Genomic DNA, 21,016 nt, shown 5'->3' on the forward strand with positions numbered 1-21,016 from the left:
TTAACTCTTTTTTTTTTTTTAAGCAATCGGGGTTAAGTAACTTGCTCAAGGTTACACGGCCAGTTATTTCTGGGTGTGGTGCTGAGTGTCTGAGCCCAGGATTCGATCTCCAGGTCGTCCCAACACTGGAGCCGGTGCTCTTACTCGCTGAGCCACCTGGCCGCCCCTAAGCAATTGGGGTTAAGTAACTTGCTCAAGGTTACACGGCCAGGTGTTTCTGGGTGGGTGCTAAGTGTCTGAGCCCGGGATTCGATCTCCAGGTCTTCTCAACACTGGAGCCGGTGCTCTTACTCGCTGTGCTACCTGGCCGCCCCTAATTTTAACTCTTGGCTTTATAGATATTCTAAAGATAGCCAAAATAGTGAGGACTGTGATACTTAGGCTCTTTTCATACCTAATTACAGGAATTAAGACCTCATAGTTTTAATAAGTTCATAATTAGAAAATTTGCTATACTCCCTAGGTTCCATTATCTGTCTGCTATATTGTAGAGTTCTGTCAGGTGCCTTAACTTGCTGTGACTACCCAGAGTAATAGTAAAAATTTATCAAACACCTACTGTGTGCTAGGCTTTCTTCTGTGTGCTGGCGATTAAAGAAAGGCAAAAAATAGTCCCTGCTCTCAAGGAGCTCACAGTTTAATGAGGGAGCCAACATGTAAATAATTATGCACAAATAAAACATATACAAAATAGATTAGATATAATCAATAGAAGGAAGATACTAGCATTAACATATATGCAGGATTTTTTATTTGGGTTGGAGAGGAGACTATAAGTCAGAAATGAGTAATTTCAATAGAGGCATGTGTTCAGTGCATTTTGGGGGGAGGGTCTGAAATAGAGCTAAAATAGCACATGTAGGGGTCTATAGTCTTGGGCTCGGTATCACACCCCAGAGTTGTATTTGAACACTTTAAGGCATAGAAAGACATGGAAAGGATGCATATAGATCAAAGGGTAGCTGGAGACCTTTGAGATTGATTACTTAAAATCCCTGGAATTTTGCTTAGTCACACCTAAGATATCTAAAAGTTCAACCAGAGTTGTGTAAGTGAGTATGCTGCTTCCAATTTTTACCCTTTACAATTCTTGAGCATTGGGATAGATTTAAGCTTGGCTTTGAAGAGATGAAGTGTTGCTCTGACTGAACAGAATGGAGCTACTAGTCTTGGCCTAATCTTTTTGTCCTTGTGCTGAGCACTTACATTGCTGAATATTTGAAAACTCAGATGGTAAACATTTATTAAGTGCCTGCTATGTGCAAGGCACTGTGCTAAACTGGGGAGAGAAAAACAGACAAAAGATAGTTCTTGCCCTCAAAGCTTAAAATCTAGTGGGGGAAACATGCCAACAAATATATACAAAGCAAGGTAAGTACAGAAAAATAGGGGATAATTAACCAGGGAGGAACTGGAATTAGGAGGGTTTAGAAAAGGCTTTCTGAAGGAGGAGGGATTTTAGGGACTTAAAGGAAGCCAGTCAGTCAATAGTCAGAGTAGAGGAAGGAGAGCTTTCTAGGCATGGGTGACAGCCGGTAAAGATGTCTAGAGCTGAGAGATGGAATATCTTGTTCATGAAACAACCAGGAGACCATTGTCAGTGGACTGAAGAGTATGTATTCGGGAGTGAGGTGAAGGAAGACTGGCCTAGGGAGAGGGGTGGAGGTGGCTAGGTTATTAAGTGCTTTGAATAGCATATTGTATTTGTTCCTGGAGGCTTTGAATTTATTGAATGAGGGGGTGACATGATCAAACCTGTGTTTTAGGAAAATTACTCTAGTGTCTGACTGGAGGATGGATTGGAGTAGGGAGAGACTTGGGGCAGGCAGGCCCACCAGCAGTCTGTTGCAATAATCCAGATTCAAAGTGAGGAGGGCCTGCACATGAGAGGTGGCAGTGTCAGTGGAAAGAAAGGAACATATTTGAGAAATGTTGCAAAGGTGAAATCGACTGGAGTTGGGGAGATAGTGAGGAATCCAGGACAACTCCTGGATTGAGAGACTGAGAGATTGGGAGGCATGGCATTGTTACTTTGATTTTTTAAAGGGCAGAAATAGTAACCCTGAATAAGTATCAGGGCATACAACTATTGCTTCTTCTCCCAAAGATTTTCTTCTACATTATTTGCCTGTTGTCTTTAGGCACCTAGAGGGAGTGGGTGAAAGCCGTGATAGAAGTACTTATTTTTTTTTTTTAAGCAATTGGGGTTAAGTAACTTGCTCAAGGTTACACGGCCAGTTATTTCTGGGTGTGGTGCTACCGTAAGTATCTGAGCCCAGATTCAATCCCAGGTCATCCTGACTCTGGGGCCGGTGCTCTTACTTGCTGTGCTACCTGGCCACCCCTAGTACTTATTTTTAAAAATAAATTGTGAAGTGGCACTTAAAAACTTGTGTGCTTTCTACATTGCCCTTTAATTTTCATTTATATATAAGAATGAAAGACTTTTCTCTTTACTAGGTATAAGCTTCTAAATAGTAGACAAAAGAATCGAAAGATTTTAAGGAATTGACTCTTTTCCTTAATACATGTGCTATCTTTAAGATTATACTTAGAGAAAAACTATTTATCCTTGTCACTTTGAATTGAAATGGAGGGTTTATTGTAGCTGTATTTCTCTCAGTGACTGAATTACTGGTACATTAATAATGAACATCAATATTGTACTTAAAAGTTTGCAGAACCCTTTATGGAAAATCTCACTTTAGCCTTCACTGAAACAGTCTAAGATAGGGTACTACAGGTATTATTCATATTTTTTTTTTTTACAGATGAGGAAACTGATAACACAGAAGTTCAGTATCAGAGACAGAATTTAAACCCAGCTCTTTCTGATTTCAAATCTAGCACCCCATTAGCTACACCATGTTAGCTGCTGCCTTCTTGTTTATCTTTGTCAGAGTACTGTTTTGACAAAATGATGGAAGTGCTTTTAGTTCTAGGTAAATGTTGATTATGGTTTCTGTTAGAACAAGTCTCTGGAAGACATATAGAATGATATTCCAAATAAATTTAGAATAATATTGGGTTTTGGTGCTGAATTGAAACCCATCCTTCATTTACGGTGCTAATACACCTCTTAGTATGATGTCCTTAGGCACTGTTGAATATGAATGTGAAGCTTGCTACCAAGTCTAGTTAAAAGATAGTTAAACTTACCTGTTGCTGACTGTGTGATTTCCTTTAAACCCTTTGTTATATAATTTGTTTTCTTCACTTGTATGGACTGACAAATCTTTTGGATTGTTAAGAACTGATTATTATAATAGATATTTAACTTTCTGGCTCTTTCTCTCCAGTTTTGTAACTTAAATTGTTGAATACAAATGCAAATATGAAAATTGTACTTTGGCCCCAATTTTTAGGATTTTCTCAAACTGCAGTTTTATCCAAATTTTGCAAATTTTGAATTGGTTCTAATTGGAAATCATAAATTTAAGAGTGCTGTTAGCTGAATTTTCAATTGCTAATCTTCTAAATTGATGGAAGGCCTGCACTCAGTTAAGACACTTTCACTTTGTCAGCATGCTGCTGCAGATCAAGCACTGGTGTGCATCCTCAGCATTCAAGATTTGAATTGTAAGCACAAGCTAATCTTTTGTTTGGCTATGTCCAAATATCATCCTGCCCAGTCTGCTGACTTGTAACAATCTGTGGTTTAGTGTAAGCTAACTACTTGTGGTATATAATGGATCACAGGCTGAAAACCCTAACATTTTTCTTCCCTAGGCAGCAATTCCTCCAAGTAAGCAGCTAACTTCACTACCTTCTGCAAATCTCCCCATGTCACAAGCTTCCCAGGAACAGGTCTTCCAGTCACCTCCAGCAAGCAGTAGTACGGTAACCATAAATATAATAACCTTTCAAGCTATGCAGAAAGGAAGGATGAAATTTGTTCATGGTTTGGGATTCATGTTACTATGTCGTATATTTCCCTTATACTTAAGCTATATGTTATACCTAGTGGGATGAAAAAAACATCTCTTCTTCTGGGGCTTGCAGTATTTATTAAAATATCTAATGAAAAATCTTCAAGCTAAATATATGTTAAAAGAGCATATATCAGAGTTCACACCTAATATCACCAGAACATTGTTGCCCTTCTTGTTGATTTTTTAAAAAATCAGTAGGGTGCAGAGTCAGCAAATCCAAGATTACCATCAGATTTTTCTTGTTGTTCAGTTGTATACAGTTCTTTGTGACCCCCTTTGGGGTTTTCTTGGCAAAGATACTGGAGTGGTTAGCTATTTCCTTCTCCAGCTCATTTTATAGATGAGGAAACTGAGGTAAACAAGGTTACACACAGCTAGTAAGTGTCTGAAGCTAGATTTGAACTCGGGAAGATGAGTCTTCCTGACTCCAGGCCTGGCACTCTTATCTACTGCGCCACCTAGCTGCCCACTACCACCAGATCTTGAAACATTGTTTTTGTCGTGGTGCTAGGGTGAGTTCTAAATTCTTTAGTGTCACTTTCACAGTATAGCACCAATTTTTTCCCCCTTTTTTAGACTTAAAAAAGAAATCAAAATCCTCTAATACAGTGTAGTCCACTTTCCTCTCAATATGCCATGTGCATTCTTCCTTTGAGCCTTGCCACAACTGCCTCTTTTGTTTGCCTTTCTGAATCCTTTCTATCTCTTCTAAGAAACGTTCCTTGACCATATCAAATTCATATATAGTAAGCTTTCTTTATTTTCTATGAACTTCTTTAACTTTAACTTTCTGTACTACTTCTCTACACATTCATTATGTTCTTCATATTCCTTGTGTTCTCAACTAAATTATAGGTACAGATTATCTGTTTTCTATTTCTTGCCATGTCTTAAGCATGTTAAGCATTCAAAAGATCTTAATGATTTCTGTACATATTAATCATTTAAAGGAATAGGCAAGAAAGTAAATGCAGATTACTAGGGTATAAACATTTGAGAACGTTGGGGAATGAGTAAATCAGTAAAGGATTCTTTAATGTGGAAAATACATGTGCCATTCTCAACACATGAAATAAATTATTGGAGTAAGTGGAAATCTCGTATTTCGTTTATGTTAGCCTCTTTTTTTGTGTGTTCATTACCTGGGTTATTTTGTCTTTTGCTATAGGTGTTAGATTTTGTAAGGAATCTAAAATTACCCTCAAGTATTGAACATGGTGGAATTTTGTTAGATAGCTCTCAGTGAAATTCTCTCGCAAAAAAAATTATGAATCACTCAAAATAGGCACTTGCCTCTCTAAGGTATTCAACGTAAATGCGCCTTTACCTTCGCGGAAAGAACAAGAGACAAAAGACTCACCTTATTCAAGTGGATATAATCAGAGTTACACCACGGCAAGTACACAGACAGCACCCCAGTGCCAGTTGCCCTCTACACATGTGGAACAAGCTACTCTCTCCCAAGAACAGACTGGTAAGAAAAATTTGGAATGTGGATGGATGGTAACAGCACTTGTTGAGGACTCGCTATATCCCAGGTACTATACTAAGTCCTAGAAGTACAAATATAAGAAAGCAGGAGAGTGTCTACCCTGAGGGATCTTGTAGTGCCTTGAAAATAGCACTCCTCTTTCTCATTTAGTTAGATGTGGTGCTGTTTTATGTTTTTATCCTGACCAGAGGACCTAGATTTTTATTAGGAATTTCCTGGGGATTTCTGGTGTGGAAACTCCTTTCCAAACTTATTTGTAACTTAGAATTTTAGATTTGCTTTGAGCAGTTAGAGATTAGGAGAGTTGCCTTTAGTCACATTGTATTTAAGGGTCGAGCAGGACTTAAACCCAGGTTTTCCTGACTGAGGCTGGCTCACAATTTACTGTTGTACAGTCTCTTGTTTATGACATATAACAATACTGTTGCCAGTCTCATTGGAGATCTCAGAGATTGCAAATTATTGCAAATCATATGCATATGAATCCAGTCATTTTGCTTAAAATAGGCAGTTTGATTCAAGTATGTCTGAAAGTGTGACACTGGGCAAGTCATTTAGCTTCCGTCTGTGTTAGTTTCCTCACCTGTGAAAAAGGGATAGCAATAACTCCTACCTCCCAGGGTGGTTTTGGGGATCAAATGAGATAATATTTGTTTTTTTGTTTTTGTTTTTGTTTTTTAAAGCAATTGGGGTTAAGTAACTTGCCTAAGGTTACAGGGCTAGTTATTTTGTGTGGGTGTTAAGTATCTGAGGCTGGAACCGATCCCAGGTCCTCCTGACTCCAGGGCCGGCACTCTTACTCACTGCACCACCTAGCCACCCCATGAGATAATATCTGTAAAATTCTTTGGAAACTTTAAAGTACTATACGAATGCTGGCTATTGAAAGCAGTCACTGATCATTATATAGCTAGCCTGTTTTCATATTATATTTCATGTTTTTCTTAAATTAGACATCCATTTAAGATGAGGGAAAAAAACATACTAAAAAACTTTCAATATCTATTATTGGAAAGATTTTAAAGATGGGATTGCTGTTTTGAGATATTATCCTGTCCTACTCTATCAGAAAAATTGAGAAAACTTTGAACTTAATTATATTTGTTAAGGGCTTCTGGTTTGACCTTTCACTACTGTAGAAACTGTATTTTTTTTTTTAAATCTAAACTAGTTGTTATAGTGAATAGAATGCTGGACTTGAAGTCAGGAAGACCGAAGGTATATTTGATTGTGATGTGTAATTGCATTTATATACCAGAATTTTGCCAGATAGAGACACACTTGCAGTGAACAGTTTTTATTTTGTTTTTTTTCCCTTTTAGCAATTTAAATTCAGCAACAATATTCATATTTCTTGATTCTTAACTCTTGGCATTCTCATGAATCCTCTCCTTATGCAGCAAACAGTCAACTCGATGGAACAATTCAAGTAAGCAGTGGTAGCCTTGCCTTTTATCCTGCACAGACTAATGTGTTCCCCAGATCCACCCAATCATATCTTAGTAACCGAGGATCTATTAGAGGATGTACTCGTGGTGGGAGATTATTGACAAATTCCTTTCGCTCCCCTGGTGGGTATAAAGGTATGGTTTTAAATAAGTTTATGTTATGCTTCATTTTTTGTCTTTGTATTTTTAATGTTTTTTTAAAATGCTGTGACTGCTTTCCTTTAAAAGAACTCTACTTTATAATAAAATACCTCTAAATAAAATAAACTCAGACATTTACCCTCTATGGCCCATTCTGCATCTACTGAGATGAAAGAGGCTTTTGTTTCTTCATTGGTTCTCTGGAATCAAGAGGCCTGTGTTGATTTGAGTTCTGTTGTTTTATATTGTTTGTTTTCTTTGCGTTACTGTTGTGATTATGTATGTTCCCATGATTCTGCTTCATTCACCCTGCATTCATTTAAAGGAATGTTTCCAGAAGTTTATCTGAATTCTTTATAATTAATTGTTATGGCATAATTACATTCATATACTCTCATTTTTTTTTCAGTTATTCCTAATGATCATGTACTTGGTTGCCTAGTTTTTCTTTTGTTTTGCTCCCCTAATGAGTTCTACATAGATTTTTTTTCTGATATATATTCTCTTGTCTTTTGCCTCTCTATCATATATCTTGATCATATGTGATGAATTATAAATTCTTTAAATATCCTCTGCTTTTAGAAGAGTATTTATAATGTATCTAAATGTATAAGGCAAGCCTTAATTTTTTTTTTATAAAATGAAAAAAGTTAATTATATTACTTGATACAAGAAAGGTTGCTAATATTTTTCTGGGATAGATGTTTGTCTTCTATGGGAATTCAAATTCTTTGCTGATTCTTACTTCTTGAAAAACCTTTTGTTTTGTATAATAAGTAAACCTACTAACCTCAGTGACTAAAGTATAACACATACAGCAATCCAATAATTTTTTAGAAATTTTTTGGTGATTTAGTCAGGAGCTGGTAAATTCCTGTGGGCCAAATGCCAGTGGGTCAAATGCCAACTGACCAGGGAGCTTAGAATGACTTTTACATTTTTAAATAAAGTTATATTGTATTTTAAATTTAAAAATCATTCTTAGCTCACAGATCATAAGAAAAGGAGCCTGGATTTGGCCTTCAGTGACCCATGATTTAGATTAATGAACCTATTTTATTCATGCACCTATTAATGAAACTATTTTTATCCCTAGATAACATTTTATTTTGTTTTGTGTCAATTTGTGAAGATAGATCCAAATCTGTAAATATAATTAGTATATTATTTAAAAGTTAAGGTAGGAAAGAAAAGGATAATTTAAGAAGTCTAACAGTACTAATTTTTAATTCTTTAGGTTTTGATACTTACAGAGGATCTCCTGTTATTGCCAATGGCAGTTATGGTCACCTACAGTTCCAAGTTAGAGAATATTCTGGAACACCATATTCCCAGAGGGTAAGGGAAGATGCATAGTGGTTCACTTGTTGATGGATTAAAATGATAACCATACTAGAATATCTTTAAAAAACCATCTCTCGGGGCGGCTAGGTGGTGCAGTGAATAGAGCACCGACCTGGAGTCAGGAGGACCTGAGTTCAAATCCAACCTCAGGCACTTAACACTAGCCGTGTGACCTTGGGCAAGTCACTTAACCCTAATTGCCCTGCCCTCCACCTCCCAAAAAAAAGCAAATTTTAAAAACAAAAACAAAAAAAATCCCATTTCTCAAAAATGGAATGTTCCTAAACATACTAAGGTATATTGGGGTGATGACTTGACACAAAGCTCTTCAGATATGTCAGAATATAAATACTATATAACAAAACACTATTTTTAGGTTATGCCAACATGCATTTATCAAGGGCCTGCTATATGTAAAGTATCAAAGTATATGCTGAGGAAAACAAAATACGTATGTGATATTTTACTAAAACTTATTAAGTACTTTTTTTAGCAACAGTTTTTGAGTCATTTCTCCTGCACAAATGTAAACTCTATTTTTATACATGAAGAAGTTGCAACACAGAAGTTAATTTTCTAAGTCGTGCCCTCTTGGAGCTTATTATGTAAAAATTTTAAACAGCTAAGTATAGAAGCATTATGAAATGTTAGAGTAACATTTGAGAAGGTTTAGGTTCAAATCCTACTTTTGACTTTTTAGTTATATGACTCTGGCAAGTCAATTAACCCCATGTGTTTTATGAAACTCCCTAGAACTTCCTCTCCTAAGTCATAGGTTATGATGTGTATTGATGGAAGGAGGAGAGGACGAGCGTTCTCTATTCTGATGATATTTCATTCTGTATTAGAGCTAAGTTCATAAGATAGGTATACAGTTCTGCTGAATTCTGCGGAGGGAAAAGTCATTGCTACTGAAGTTTGGGAGTCAGACCATAGGGGTGGCATTGGAATTAGGTTTTGAAGAATGACTAAGAATTAAACATGCATTCTGAACATTGGGAATGTAATAAGCAAAGGCATTAAAGGCAGAAGGAGTATATATGGGAGGTGGCAAGTGGTCCAGTTTGATAAATAGAATATGTGGAGATGTGAAATAAAGACATCTGAAAATGCAGGATGGTTTCCAATTGCTGCTGCTGCTGTTTGTCCTTCATTCTCGTAGAGGACATCAGGGAGGTGATGCCATGACTTGCAAGTGAATTGGATTTGAGTGAGGGAGGGCTGTGCAAAGTTACCAGCCTCACTTTCTCCTCTGGAGCCATCTGGGTCCAGTGGCCAGATATAGAGCAGGATGACTGGAGATGGGTCTGTGGTGCCTGATTATGGAGGACTTTGAATGCCAGAGTAAGGAATTTGAACTTGGTAGGGCATAACTAAGTAATAAGAACCATTGAAAAGTTTTTTCAGATTAATATCAGATACATATATAAAAGAAGTTAGTAGTATTAGAAAGTTAAGAAGTGATTTTGTGGGGAGGAGAGAAAGAAGACAGGAATACCTATTGGGAAGCCATATTAATAATCCTGGTAAATGATAGCAAGGGCTTGGTAGAATCAACAGAGTTGTCTCTTTCTCCTCTTTCCTCCTTCCCTCACCTTCCACAGACTAGATGATTAGTGGTGCCACTGATAGGAAGGATAAAGGTAATCAGGAACTGATTTTAGGGAGCAATATGAGTTTAGCTTTAGGGATACTGATTTCGAGGTGCTGGTGGGACATAAGTTCAGTCATTTCAGTCATGTTCAACTCTGCTGGACCCCATTTGGGGGTTTTCTTGGCGGAGATACTGGGTAGGTTTGCCATTTCTTTCTCTAGCCCATTTTACAGATAAGGAAACTGAGGCAAACAGGGTTAAGTCACCTTCCCAGAACCACACAGCTAGCTAGTAAGTGTCTAAGACTGGTCAGGAAGATGATGAGTCTTCTTGACTCCAGGCCTGGCACTGTATCTTCTGTGCCTCCTTGCTGACCTCTGGAACATAGGTAGAACTGTTATAGAGGAATTTTGAGATATGAGCCTGAAGTTTAAAAGACAAATCAGGGCTTATGAAAGATTTGGTGATTATCTGTGGAGAGATAATCACTTGAGGCCATGGTAGTTAATGAGCCAACAGTTGTTACTTAACCCTAATTCTTAATCCTCCCTCTCTTTTTGGAAAAGACAGAACCTTTGTGAAGCAGTTAACTGGGGGAAAAGAATTCACAGCAAAATTTTCTGAAACAGGCCTCATATCTAAGTTTTGTTTTTGTTTTTTTTTTAAAAAAGCAATCGGGGTTAAGTAACTTGCTCAAGGTTACATGGCCAGTTATTATTATTTTTGTGTGGGTGCGGCCGGAACCGATCCCAGGTCTCCCAACACTGGGGCCGGCGCTCTTACTTACTGGGCCACCTGGCCACCCCTAAGCAATTGGGGTTAAGTAACTTGCTCAAGGTTACACGGTATTAAGTATCTGAGCCCGGAACCAAACCCAGGTGTCCTGATTCTGGGGCCAGCGCTCTTACTCACTGCACCACCTGGCTGCCCCACATATCCAAGTTTTATGAGAAACTCATACAAATTTAGAAGCATAAGAATCATTTCCAAATTGAGAAATGGTCAAAGGACAAATAGACAATTTTCAAAGGAAGAAATTCAAGCTTTCAACTGCCATATAAAAAATGCTCCATATTGCTAATAATCAACAAAATGCGAATTAAAACAATTCCAAAGTTCTATTTCATAGCCTTTTATATTGGCAAAAATGAGAAAAAAGGGAAAATAACAAATATTGGGCCAGTGAGGTAATGGAGATTTATTCTCTGCTGGTAGAATTGTGAAGTGTTCCAGCTATTTTGGAAAGCAATTTGAAACTGTCCAAAAGGTCCCTAAGCTTGTATACTTTTAACCCAGAAACACCACTGCTAGGTCTATAACCCAAAGAGGTCAAAGAGAAGGACCTACATGTATAAAAACATTTCTGATAACTCTTTTTTTATAGTACCAAAGAACTGGAAACTTAAAAGGGTTCCCATCAATAGAGGTGTGGCTGAACAAAATGGTGACATATGGATGGGAATATTATAGTACACAAGAGCTGGTTTCAGAGAAAGTTGCAAAGACTTGTATTCAGAGTGAAGTGAGTAGAATCAAGAGAAAAATGTATACAATACTATGTATAGAAAAACAATTTTGAATAACTTAAAATCTGATCAGTGTAGTGACTAAGCATGATTCAAGAGGCCTAATAATAAAACATAGTACCCATCTCCTCTCAGGTTTTGGACTCCATGTCGAATGAGACACATTTTTTGAACATAGCAGCTATGGAGGTTTTTTTTCTTTGGGGGGGGAGGGCAGGGTTTGGCTATGCATGTTTGACTTTTTTTTTCTTTTCCAGTGGTGTATGTTGGGAGAGAGGAAAAAAATGCTTGTTAATTAAAAAAGGAAAGATAAAAATTTTCCAGTTTTCTGTATTTAAAAATACTAATAATAATCCAGCTGACTTAAGGAATTAGAACAAAAGCCAGTCAAGGAGAACAGTTAAGAGTGAGAAATGAGATTTGCATTTCTGAAATCAAGGAGATAATAGTGTTCAGAATGACTGGATGGCCAAAAATTAGCCAAGAAATTGGGAAGGGGGCAGTTAGAAAGATTGCCTTTTATTTAGTTATAAGGTCAGTTGTGAGTTCTTGAGAGTTTAATCTTTGTTGTAGGAAAGGAAGCCATATTATAAAGGGTCAAACGGATACCCAATGTTAATGGAAAAATGGAATATACTTTTTCTCTAAAATAACTCTTTAAAGAAGTTAAGTAGTGAAGTTAGGTTTTGTATCTAAATGGTGTTGGAGGTTGAAGGGAAAGATTTTTAGGGTGTAGAGACAAAGCATATTTTGTATGAAGATAGGAAGGAGTCAGTTGAGAAAGTTAAGATAACTTCAGCATCTTCCTTTCTCATTGTTGTAAAAACCTGGAGAATACTGAATGGGCTTAGGAATATAGCAGAACTAAAGTTATGTGATTTAACTGAGATCATATAGCTAGTAAGCTGTAGAACTGAGATCCCAACACAGGTCCTTTGATTCTAAATCCAGCAATCTTCCAACATTATTTCTCTTGACCATTGCCCATTTCATTGTAGCATGGACCTCATTTTTCATCTATGTGTATCATGTGAATACTCTGTTCCTGTCTCATCCGAGGCCCTTACCTGTGTGATTTTCAACCAACCTCTTAATATTTTGGGGCCTCCATTCCTTTCCCTATAAAATTAGAGGGATGACCTAGGTGATCTCTGTGGTGCCTTCAGCTTAGATCCCAGCTCTAGACCTTTAACAGATAATGTTTTGTATATTTAGAAATAAGTCGGATTTCATACCTCTCATAAATGGAGGACATAATTGTGCCGGGTTCTTTTAAAATTGCTTTAAAGGTCTTTATGTAACATTCCACATGTTTTATCACTTTGGCTTTCATTTGAAATGCCATCTTATCACTAGATCCATGCCTGAAGTCTGTTCAGTTTGTATTCTGCCTTCAAAAAATTTGAATCTTCCACCAGCCCTCACCATGATGAGGGTGGCATATAATTAAATTTTTGAGAGCATTATGTTGTTTTTTATTTTTGAAAGAGTAAAAATATCTAACCACTCAATTCCTAATTATAAATACGTAAATACTTAATTGAAAAAGAGAGTAAACTGCTTCTGAAGTACCTGCTTTAAATATGTATATATCTATGTATGCATTTGTGTACAGATATCCACATGTAGATTTATATGTTTGTGTGTTATGTGTACAGATAAAATCTAGACCTCTTGAGAGACTAGTTTTCCCCTGGCCACAGAAAGGTAAAATTTATGGTTCAGGGTAACTTATTTTTTTTAAGCAATTGGGGTTAAATAGGTTCAGGGTAACTTATAAGGGACTTACATGATTTCTATGAATGTGACAGGGGGACAAAATCTTAAGCTAGCTGCTTGGTTTGTGAGACAAGTTACTATCTTATATTACTGTGTTCAGATGGACAGCTAATATAAAAATTCAGATCAACATTGTGACATGTTCCTTTTAGGATACTAATTTCCAGCAGTGTTATAAACGAGGAGGACTCTCTAGTGGTTCCCGTACAAGTTCAAGAGGTGAGTTGTCATGGCTCTGAAATGGAGGAAAAGTCCAACAGTTTCTGGATAATTTATAATCAATTTATTAATTAGGGTAGTAAATAATAAATTGAGGTCAGTGCTTTCTCTCAGTAACCAAAGACTTGTAATGGAGGTCGCTGAATGTTTAAGTACCTTTGGGAAAGGGGGTGTTGCTGATGGGTGAAAATCAACTCTGATTGGTTAACAATTAATGAGAGAATGAATGTTATAATGAAAGGTAAGCTTTTTGTAATCAGGGGCTTTGATCATGTCAGACTCCCAGATCACTCTGCCTCCTGCAATCTGTGCAAAAGAATCTTATTCTCTACCCAGTCCTACTTAAGTAGAATAGTGTGGGCTTATGGTAAGAATTCTTTTTTTTTTTTTTGCCTTTTGGAGGGCAATTGGGATTAAGTAACTTGTCCAAGGTTACACGGCTGGTTTTTTTGTGTGAGTGTTAAGTGTCTGAGGCTGGAACTGAACTCGGGTCCTCCTGACTCCGGGGCCGGCGCTTTACTCACTGCGCCACCTAGCCACCCTATGGTAAGAATTCTACATAGATAAGATGGTCTGGGTGGGGTGAATTTGGGAGCAAGGTCAGAAATGTACTTGAGAGACTTTAAATGAGAAAGCAAAAAGAGGATCTTTGGGTTCCATATATAAAAATTATTATTAACTTAATAAGAAAATAATCATTTTTCTTGGCACTAAGCTCTGAATAGTTATTTACCTCATATTCCAAATTTATAGATCTTGTTTTCCTTTCAGTTAGCAATTGTAGGGTCATGAATTTAGAACCAGAAGAACACAGTCACTATTAACTGTGTGACCATGAATAAGGAACTTAACTCTTTTTATCTTCATTTCCCTTATTAGCAAATTGAAAAGTCTAGACTAGTTAAAGTTTCCTTCCAGCTTTTGTTCTAAGATTCCATATTAGTTTTGTCATCCATATCAAAGGATGCTTAAATGATAAGTTAAATAACCATGGCACACCAATACATAGAAATGCAGCAGCATAAAAATATTGCCATCTGGAATAATGTTTGCTATAAGGAAATAATTGTCCTTCAAAGTCTAGCCACATGTACCATAGGTATACTTGTATGTTTCATTTATAGAACTGCAGAACTCAGTTTAGAATGTTTATGTAACTGTAGCCAACTAATGTTAAATATAAATTTAAAGCTAATTGCCTCATTACAAAACATTCAATGTTCCTAATACTGTATAGCAGGGTGGAGTGATTCTTCTCAGGTGAACAGTCCAGAACGAGAAAATGAAACCTTCAACAGTGTTGACTCTGGACAGGGAGACTCTCGTAGCATGACCCCTGTGGATGTGCCAGTGACAAGTCCAGCAGCCACCATATTGCCAGTGCATGTATATCCTCTCCCCCAGCAGATGAGAGTTGCCTTCTCAGCAGCCAGAACCTCTAACCTGGCCCCTGGAACTTTGGACCAACCCATTGTGTTTGATCTTCTTCTGAACAACTTGGGAGAAACTTTTGACCTTCAGCTTGGTAGATTTAATTGTCCAGTGAATGGCACTTATGTTTTCATCTTTCACATGTTAAAGCTGGCAGTGAATGTTCCACTATATGTCAATCTGATGAAGAATGAAGAAGTTTTAGTATCAGCTTATGCTAATGATGGTGCTCCAGACCATGAAACTGCTAGTAATCATGCAATTCTTCAGCTATTCCAGGGAGACCAGATATGGTTACGTTTGCATAGGGGAGCAATTTATGGAAGCAGTTGGAAATACTCTACTTTTTCAGGATACCTCCTTTATCAGGACTGAAAACCAACTATACATTTATACTAGATAAAGCTCCTTATGATGGGGGATCAAAGGAGAAACTGACCATTCACTTATGATTCATTTGATAGGAAAAATATTATTTCTGGAGGAATTAGGAGGTACTATTCCTTTTTTTGTTTCATCTTCCCATTCCCTGCCCTCCATAAGTGAAATTATAAAGTTTAATTACTAACTCAGCATTGATCTAGCACCTCATAAATTGTGATGCAGCCTTGTTAGTAAAGCTGTGAATGTATGTTATTTGCCATGAATCTTTAAAGCTATATCAGTGTCCAAGCTTACTACACTAATTGCCTCAAGTTCAGTAAAGTTAAAATGCCTTGTTGTGCCTCAATAAAACAGTAATATGCACTGTAGTTTTGCTGCTTAATTGAAAATAGACTCTTGGTTTAGACTTGATAATCCATTTGCAACCATTAAATAACCACAGGGAGCATGTATTGGGGTAAAATGTGGTATTGTAGTTGACTTTCCTCATTTTCTTGATGGGTCTTTATTGAGTGTTACTTCTAACTCATACATAAAACACATTGAACCACTAACCTAATAGTCTTAAGAAAATAACTAGCTTATTGACCACAGATAAGTCACTTAACCTCTCAGAGCTTGTTTTCTCATTTTGCAGTAATTGTACTACCTACCTCACAATCTTGTTGATTTTACAAAGCTTCAAACTCTACATGTTATTGGTCAAATCACTAATTCTCCCAGTGGTGATTCTGTACTTATTTGTACTCTTCATGTAGAAAAATCTTCCTAAAGCACAGGTCTGATTATATTACCACCTTATTCAGTAAACTAAAGAGATTCCCTATTATCTCTAATAACAAATATAAAATTCTGTGTTTGGCTTTTAAACTCCTTCATAACAAGGCCTCCTGCCTACCTTTACAAGTCTTTTTATACCTTAATCCTTCCCACATAATCTGCTATTCAGTTACATTTGTTTCTTTGTTGTTCCTCATACAAGGTATTCCATCTCTAGTCTGCATTTTCTGTCTCTCCTCCATGCCTTGAAATTTTTCCTTTTTCATCTCTCTATAATAGAGAACATGTTACTAATGGGTCCTTTTATAGGAAAAACATTTACTACTGTATAAGCCCCAGATCAGTACCTCTGATAACTACATTCAGAAATGGATTCTAGATATGTGTAAATGCTGCTTGGGCTTCTCAATTGTTAATTTTCTTATTTTCTTTTGTTTTTCAGTTTTCTTTTGTTTTTATATTACTTTCATTTCCAAATATATTCCTCTTTTTTTTTATGACCTTAAGGTTGTTTTGTATTGTAGAACCCATCTCATTTTTGAAGATTTCAAGTCAGCTCTATAGATAATTGGAGTAGTTAAAGAAGGGAGTGGGAATTGGGTAGCTTTTTCCAATTGATAGATACTTTGGGATACCTGACTCTTCAGGAGCTTAGGTCACTAAATTTATATTACTTTTTTTTGGTCTTAAATATACTTAGGTTTGTTCTTTGAGCATCTTCTAGCCATTTTTTCTTCTGAATTTGAGATTCCTAATTTTAGAAAATGAAAGAGGGGCAGCTAGGTGGCACAGTAGATAGAGTACTGGCTCTGTTGTCAGGAGGACCTGAGATCAAATCTGGCATTGGATACTTACTGTGTGACTGTGGGCAGGTCATTAACCCTGATTGCCTCAAAAAGAAAAGAAAGAAAGTGAAGGAGACTCTTCATTGTGTTAGTTGTATGACATACTAATGATTTCCAAGTTTTGTCATTTCCTTCATGACGTTTCCTACATTTCATTTCAAATAAAACAATAATTTATTAAAATTTATTACATTTAAATATAAAAATGATGTAATAGATTTATTGGAAAATATAATTTGCATATTTATAACAAAATTTCATCACGTATTTTATGTAATGGGTAGGCTTGCTTTTTTAATGCAAAACTTTCAAAATGTGTCATTAATTTTGCTACTCAGTACTTTATCAACCATTAATTGAGATAATATATTTATAAAAGCTACAACAAAAATATTCTAAATGGTTGTAAAATTTGTATTATTTTATTTGCTTAAACCAGAGTATTCACCCTTAGCATAAAAGTAACATTATCAAGTTCGTACACTTGTTTCAGTATACTATCACAAGATAACTCATTTAACAGCCTTTGTTCAGGAGTAAAATTAGATATATCATTTGTTCATGGCAAATGTGTTCTTTATCAATTCATATTTTAAAATACCCATGTAATTTAAATGAGAATTGCTTCTGCAGACTGGTCAAATGAATCCTAAGCATATTTTCTATCTATTCTGCAGAGAAGATTTTGTTAAATTGATAACTTTATCCCAAATTTTTAATCTTTATCTATTTCTAACATTTTCTACAATTAGGTTATCTTTCTGGATCATAGTGTGAATGAGAACCTTGAATTGATTTAGAGTACTCACTTTTTCAAAAATATCCACAAAATACAGGAGGAAATTTTTGTCATAAAATGAATTTGCTTCCACTTTAGTCACTAAGAAAAAATGGCATTTTCTTTAGCTTAAACACCCTTCAGAATCCTTTGGTAAGAAAAAGCCCTTGTCTTTTTCAGTAATACAGAAATAGCCTATGCTCTATCCCTGTATCTTCATAATTTCACTGGAGTTTTATAAAGTTGATTACTCTTGTAGCAACTTGAAAAATTCTATTTGAATAAGACTTTCAGACATATGAATTTTGTAAGCAGTTCTTTTGATGTCACAGACAGAGCCTTTGGAAATTTGTTCTTTGCTTATTAAAAGGGTCCAAATGTATCTGGAAAATCTCTTGGGTTGCCAACATTTTGGATATACGCTTTTGGAATATCAATATGATATTTCATATTGTTTTCAGACAAAGCATTCAAGCAAAGCAAATACAGTGATCTTTCAACTACTCCTACTTGTGAATCTCTGGGATAGAGTGGATTGCATTTTTTGGATTTGGACTTTTATACATTTATTATACTTCCACTATTTAAACTAGTTGTTGCTTGTAATAATTTCAATTTAAAATGGTTATGTATTTATCGTGGAGTTTTTTTTTAATTGAAAACAATTAGAATTTAACTATTGAAAATTACAGCTAATAATTGAGTTATTTTAATGTTTAAGATTACAGGTTTTTTTTTCGGGGGTGGGGGGAGGAGATGAACTCTCTTAATGCCAAAAGGAATGATTTGAAAGATGCTATATCATGGTATTTAATTTCCAGGCCATAATTGTTTTGCTTAGTGTGCATACTTCTTTTTGAAATTTTATTTAATATTTTTCCTTACATATACAAACAATTTTAAAAGTCTTTTAAAAAAATTTTAAGTTCCAAATTCTATTCCTCCTTCCCTTTCCTCCCCCCTTAAGAAGTAATTTCTAGTAATTGAAGTAATTTTCTAGTAATTCAAGTAATTGAGGTAATTTAATATAGATTATATATATGCAATCAGGCAAAATATTAAGTCATATTGTGAAAGAAAACGCAGACCAAAAAGCCCCCCAAGAGATAGTTTTGAAAAAATATGCTTTGATATGCATTCATACTCCATTAGTACTTTCTCTGCAGATAGTATTTTTCATTATAAGTCCTTCAGAATTGTATTGCTGAGAATAGCTAAGTCATTTACAGTTGATCGTCCTATAATGCTGCTTCCCTGGTTCTGCCCATTTCACTCTAAGTCACTTCACATTTTCTCAGAGTATCCTGCTCAATATTTCTTAATAGCATAATGATATTACATCATAATCATATACCACAACTTGTTCAGCCATTCCTCAGTTGATGGGCATTTACCCATTTCCAATTTTTTGCCACCACAAAAAGAATTGCTATAAATATTTTTGTGCATATAGGTTCTTTTCTTTTTTTAAATCTCTTTGGGATACAGACCTAGGAGTGGTACTGCTGGGTCAGAGAGTGGTTTTAAAGTCCTTTGGACATAGTTCCAAATTACCCTCTAGAATGGTTGAATCAGTTCACAACAATGCCTCCTTTATATTAGATAATTTACCCCATTCTACCTCTCCTTTATCCCTTATCCCAGTGTATTCCTCTTTTTCACCCCTTAATGTTATTTTTTTAGGTATCATCCCATGCTCTCTATGCATACTTCTTCAAACTGCCCTTATTAAGGTATGATAAAGTTCTTAGGAATTACAGGTACCATCTTCCCATGTAGGAATATAAATGGTTTAACCTTATTGAATCTCTTATGATTTCTCTTTCCTGTTTACTTTTTTATGCTTCTCAAGTCCTGTGTTTGAAAATCAAATTTTCTGTTCAGTTCTGGTCTTTTCATGAGGAATGCTTGGAAGCCTTCTGTCTTGTTAAAAATCCATTTTTTCCCCTGAAGGATTATATTCATTTTTGCTGGGTAGGTGATTCTTGATTGTGATCTTAGCTCTTTTTCCCTCCAGAATATCATATTCTGGATCCTTTAATATAAAAGCTGCTAAATCTTGTGTTATCCTGACTATGATTCCATGATATTTGCATTATTTCTTTCTGGCTGCTTGTAGTATTTTCTCTTTGATCAGAGACATATGGAATTTGGCTCTAATATTCATGTGAGTTTTCATTTCGGGATCTATTTCAGGAGGTGATTGGTGGATTCTTTCAATTTCTATTTTATCCTATGTCTAGGATCATTTTTTGATCATGGCTTTCAAGTTTTTCCAATAATTTTAAAATGGTCTCTCCTCAATCTATTTTCCTGGCTAGTTCTTTGTCCAATGAGATATTAAATATTTTCTTCTATTTTTAATTTTGATTTTGTTGTATTGTTTCTTAATGCCTCACGGAGTCATTAGTGAGACACTAGCCCACTTCTAATTTTTAAGAAATTATTTTCTTCAGGGACCTTTTCTATCTCCTTTTCCATTTGGCCAATGATGCCTTTTTTAGGAGTTCTCTTCAGTGGATTTTTGTTCCTCTTTTATCATTTGGTCTATTCTGTTCTTTAAGGTATTATTTTCTTCAATTTTTTTGTATCTTCTTTACCCAGCTGTTAACTCTTTTTTTTTTTCATGATTTTCTTGATTCACTCTCATTTTTTCACCCAATTTTTTCTTCTACCTCTCTTGTTTGATTTAAAAAATCCCTTTTTAGCTATTCTAGGAAGTCTTTTTTTGTCCTTTCACATTTTTCTTTGTGGCTTTGGAAGATTTGACTTTGTTTTCTTCTGAGTTCGTATTTTGATCTTTCCTGTCACTATAGTAATTTTCTTTGGTCAGGTTCTTTTTTGTTGCTTGTTCATTTTTCTAGCCTATTTCTTAACTTTGAACATTACATTAAAGTGGGGCTCTACTCCCTGGGGTGGAGGGGGCAGTATACCAAGCTTCAAGCGTTTCTTATTGCTGCTCTCAGAGCTAGTTCTGGGGGGGAGGGGGAGGAGGTCTTTAAATTTTCAGTTCTTCCAAGCAGGTCTACATGACATTTGGCCCACAGGTGGTATATTGTGCAGGCCTAATCTAAAAACAGGTATGATCATTGCTCTGCTGGCCTATGCTCTGATTTGTTAACAACCACAAACACCCTTTTATACTCTGAAACTATGACAAGGGTTCTTGCTCTCCTGCTGCAGCAAACTCTGGTGCGCTCCTTCTCACTCTGGGATTTTGACTCCTTCAGATCTGAGTATGGGCAACGCAGCAGAGTCCTGCATCGCAGTGCCAGCAAAGGGTCCCCCTTAATCTCCTTCTGACCAGTTGTCTGACCTCCTTT

The 21,016-nt window shown here is 36.0% G+C and overlaps 1 protein-coding gene across 8 annotated transcripts in view; it reads left to right on the forward strand.

Annotated features, from left to right (window-relative positions):
- CAPRIN2 (caprin family member 2) overlaps positions 1 to 15,658 on the forward strand; it is a 62,678-nt gene extending 47,020 nt beyond the window's left edge. For 7 of the 8 annotated variants that reach the window (XM_069094869.1, XM_069094873.1, XM_069094868.1 and 4 more), the window contains 6 exons: positions 3,730 to 3,840; positions 5,235 to 5,406; positions 6,825 to 7,007; positions 8,251 to 8,351; positions 13,409 to 13,475; positions 14,713 to 15,658. In XM_069094869.1, coding sequence (XP_068950970.1) covers positions 3,730 to 3,840; positions 5,235 to 5,406; positions 6,825 to 7,007; positions 8,251 to 8,351; positions 13,409 to 13,475; positions 14,713 to 15,281 — 1,203 coding nt within the window. In that variant the 3' untranslated portion in view covers positions 15,282 to 15,658. The remainder of the gene's footprint in view (positions 1 to 3,729; positions 3,841 to 5,234; positions 5,407 to 6,824; positions 7,008 to 8,250; positions 8,352 to 13,408; positions 13,476 to 14,712) is intronic. The other variant, XM_069094870.1, reaches the window with a different exon arrangement.
- Positions 15,659 to 21,016: the final 5,358 nt, after the last annotated feature.

Source organism: Petaurus breviceps, unplaced genomic scaffold, assembly GCF_028583685.1.
Source record: "Petaurus breviceps papuanus isolate PSGF00001 unplaced genomic scaffold, PetGlider_PUasm1.0 221, whole genome shotgun sequence".
Classification (NCBI taxonomy): Eukaryota; Metazoa; Chordata; class Mammalia; order Diprotodontia; family Petauridae; genus Petaurus; species Petaurus breviceps.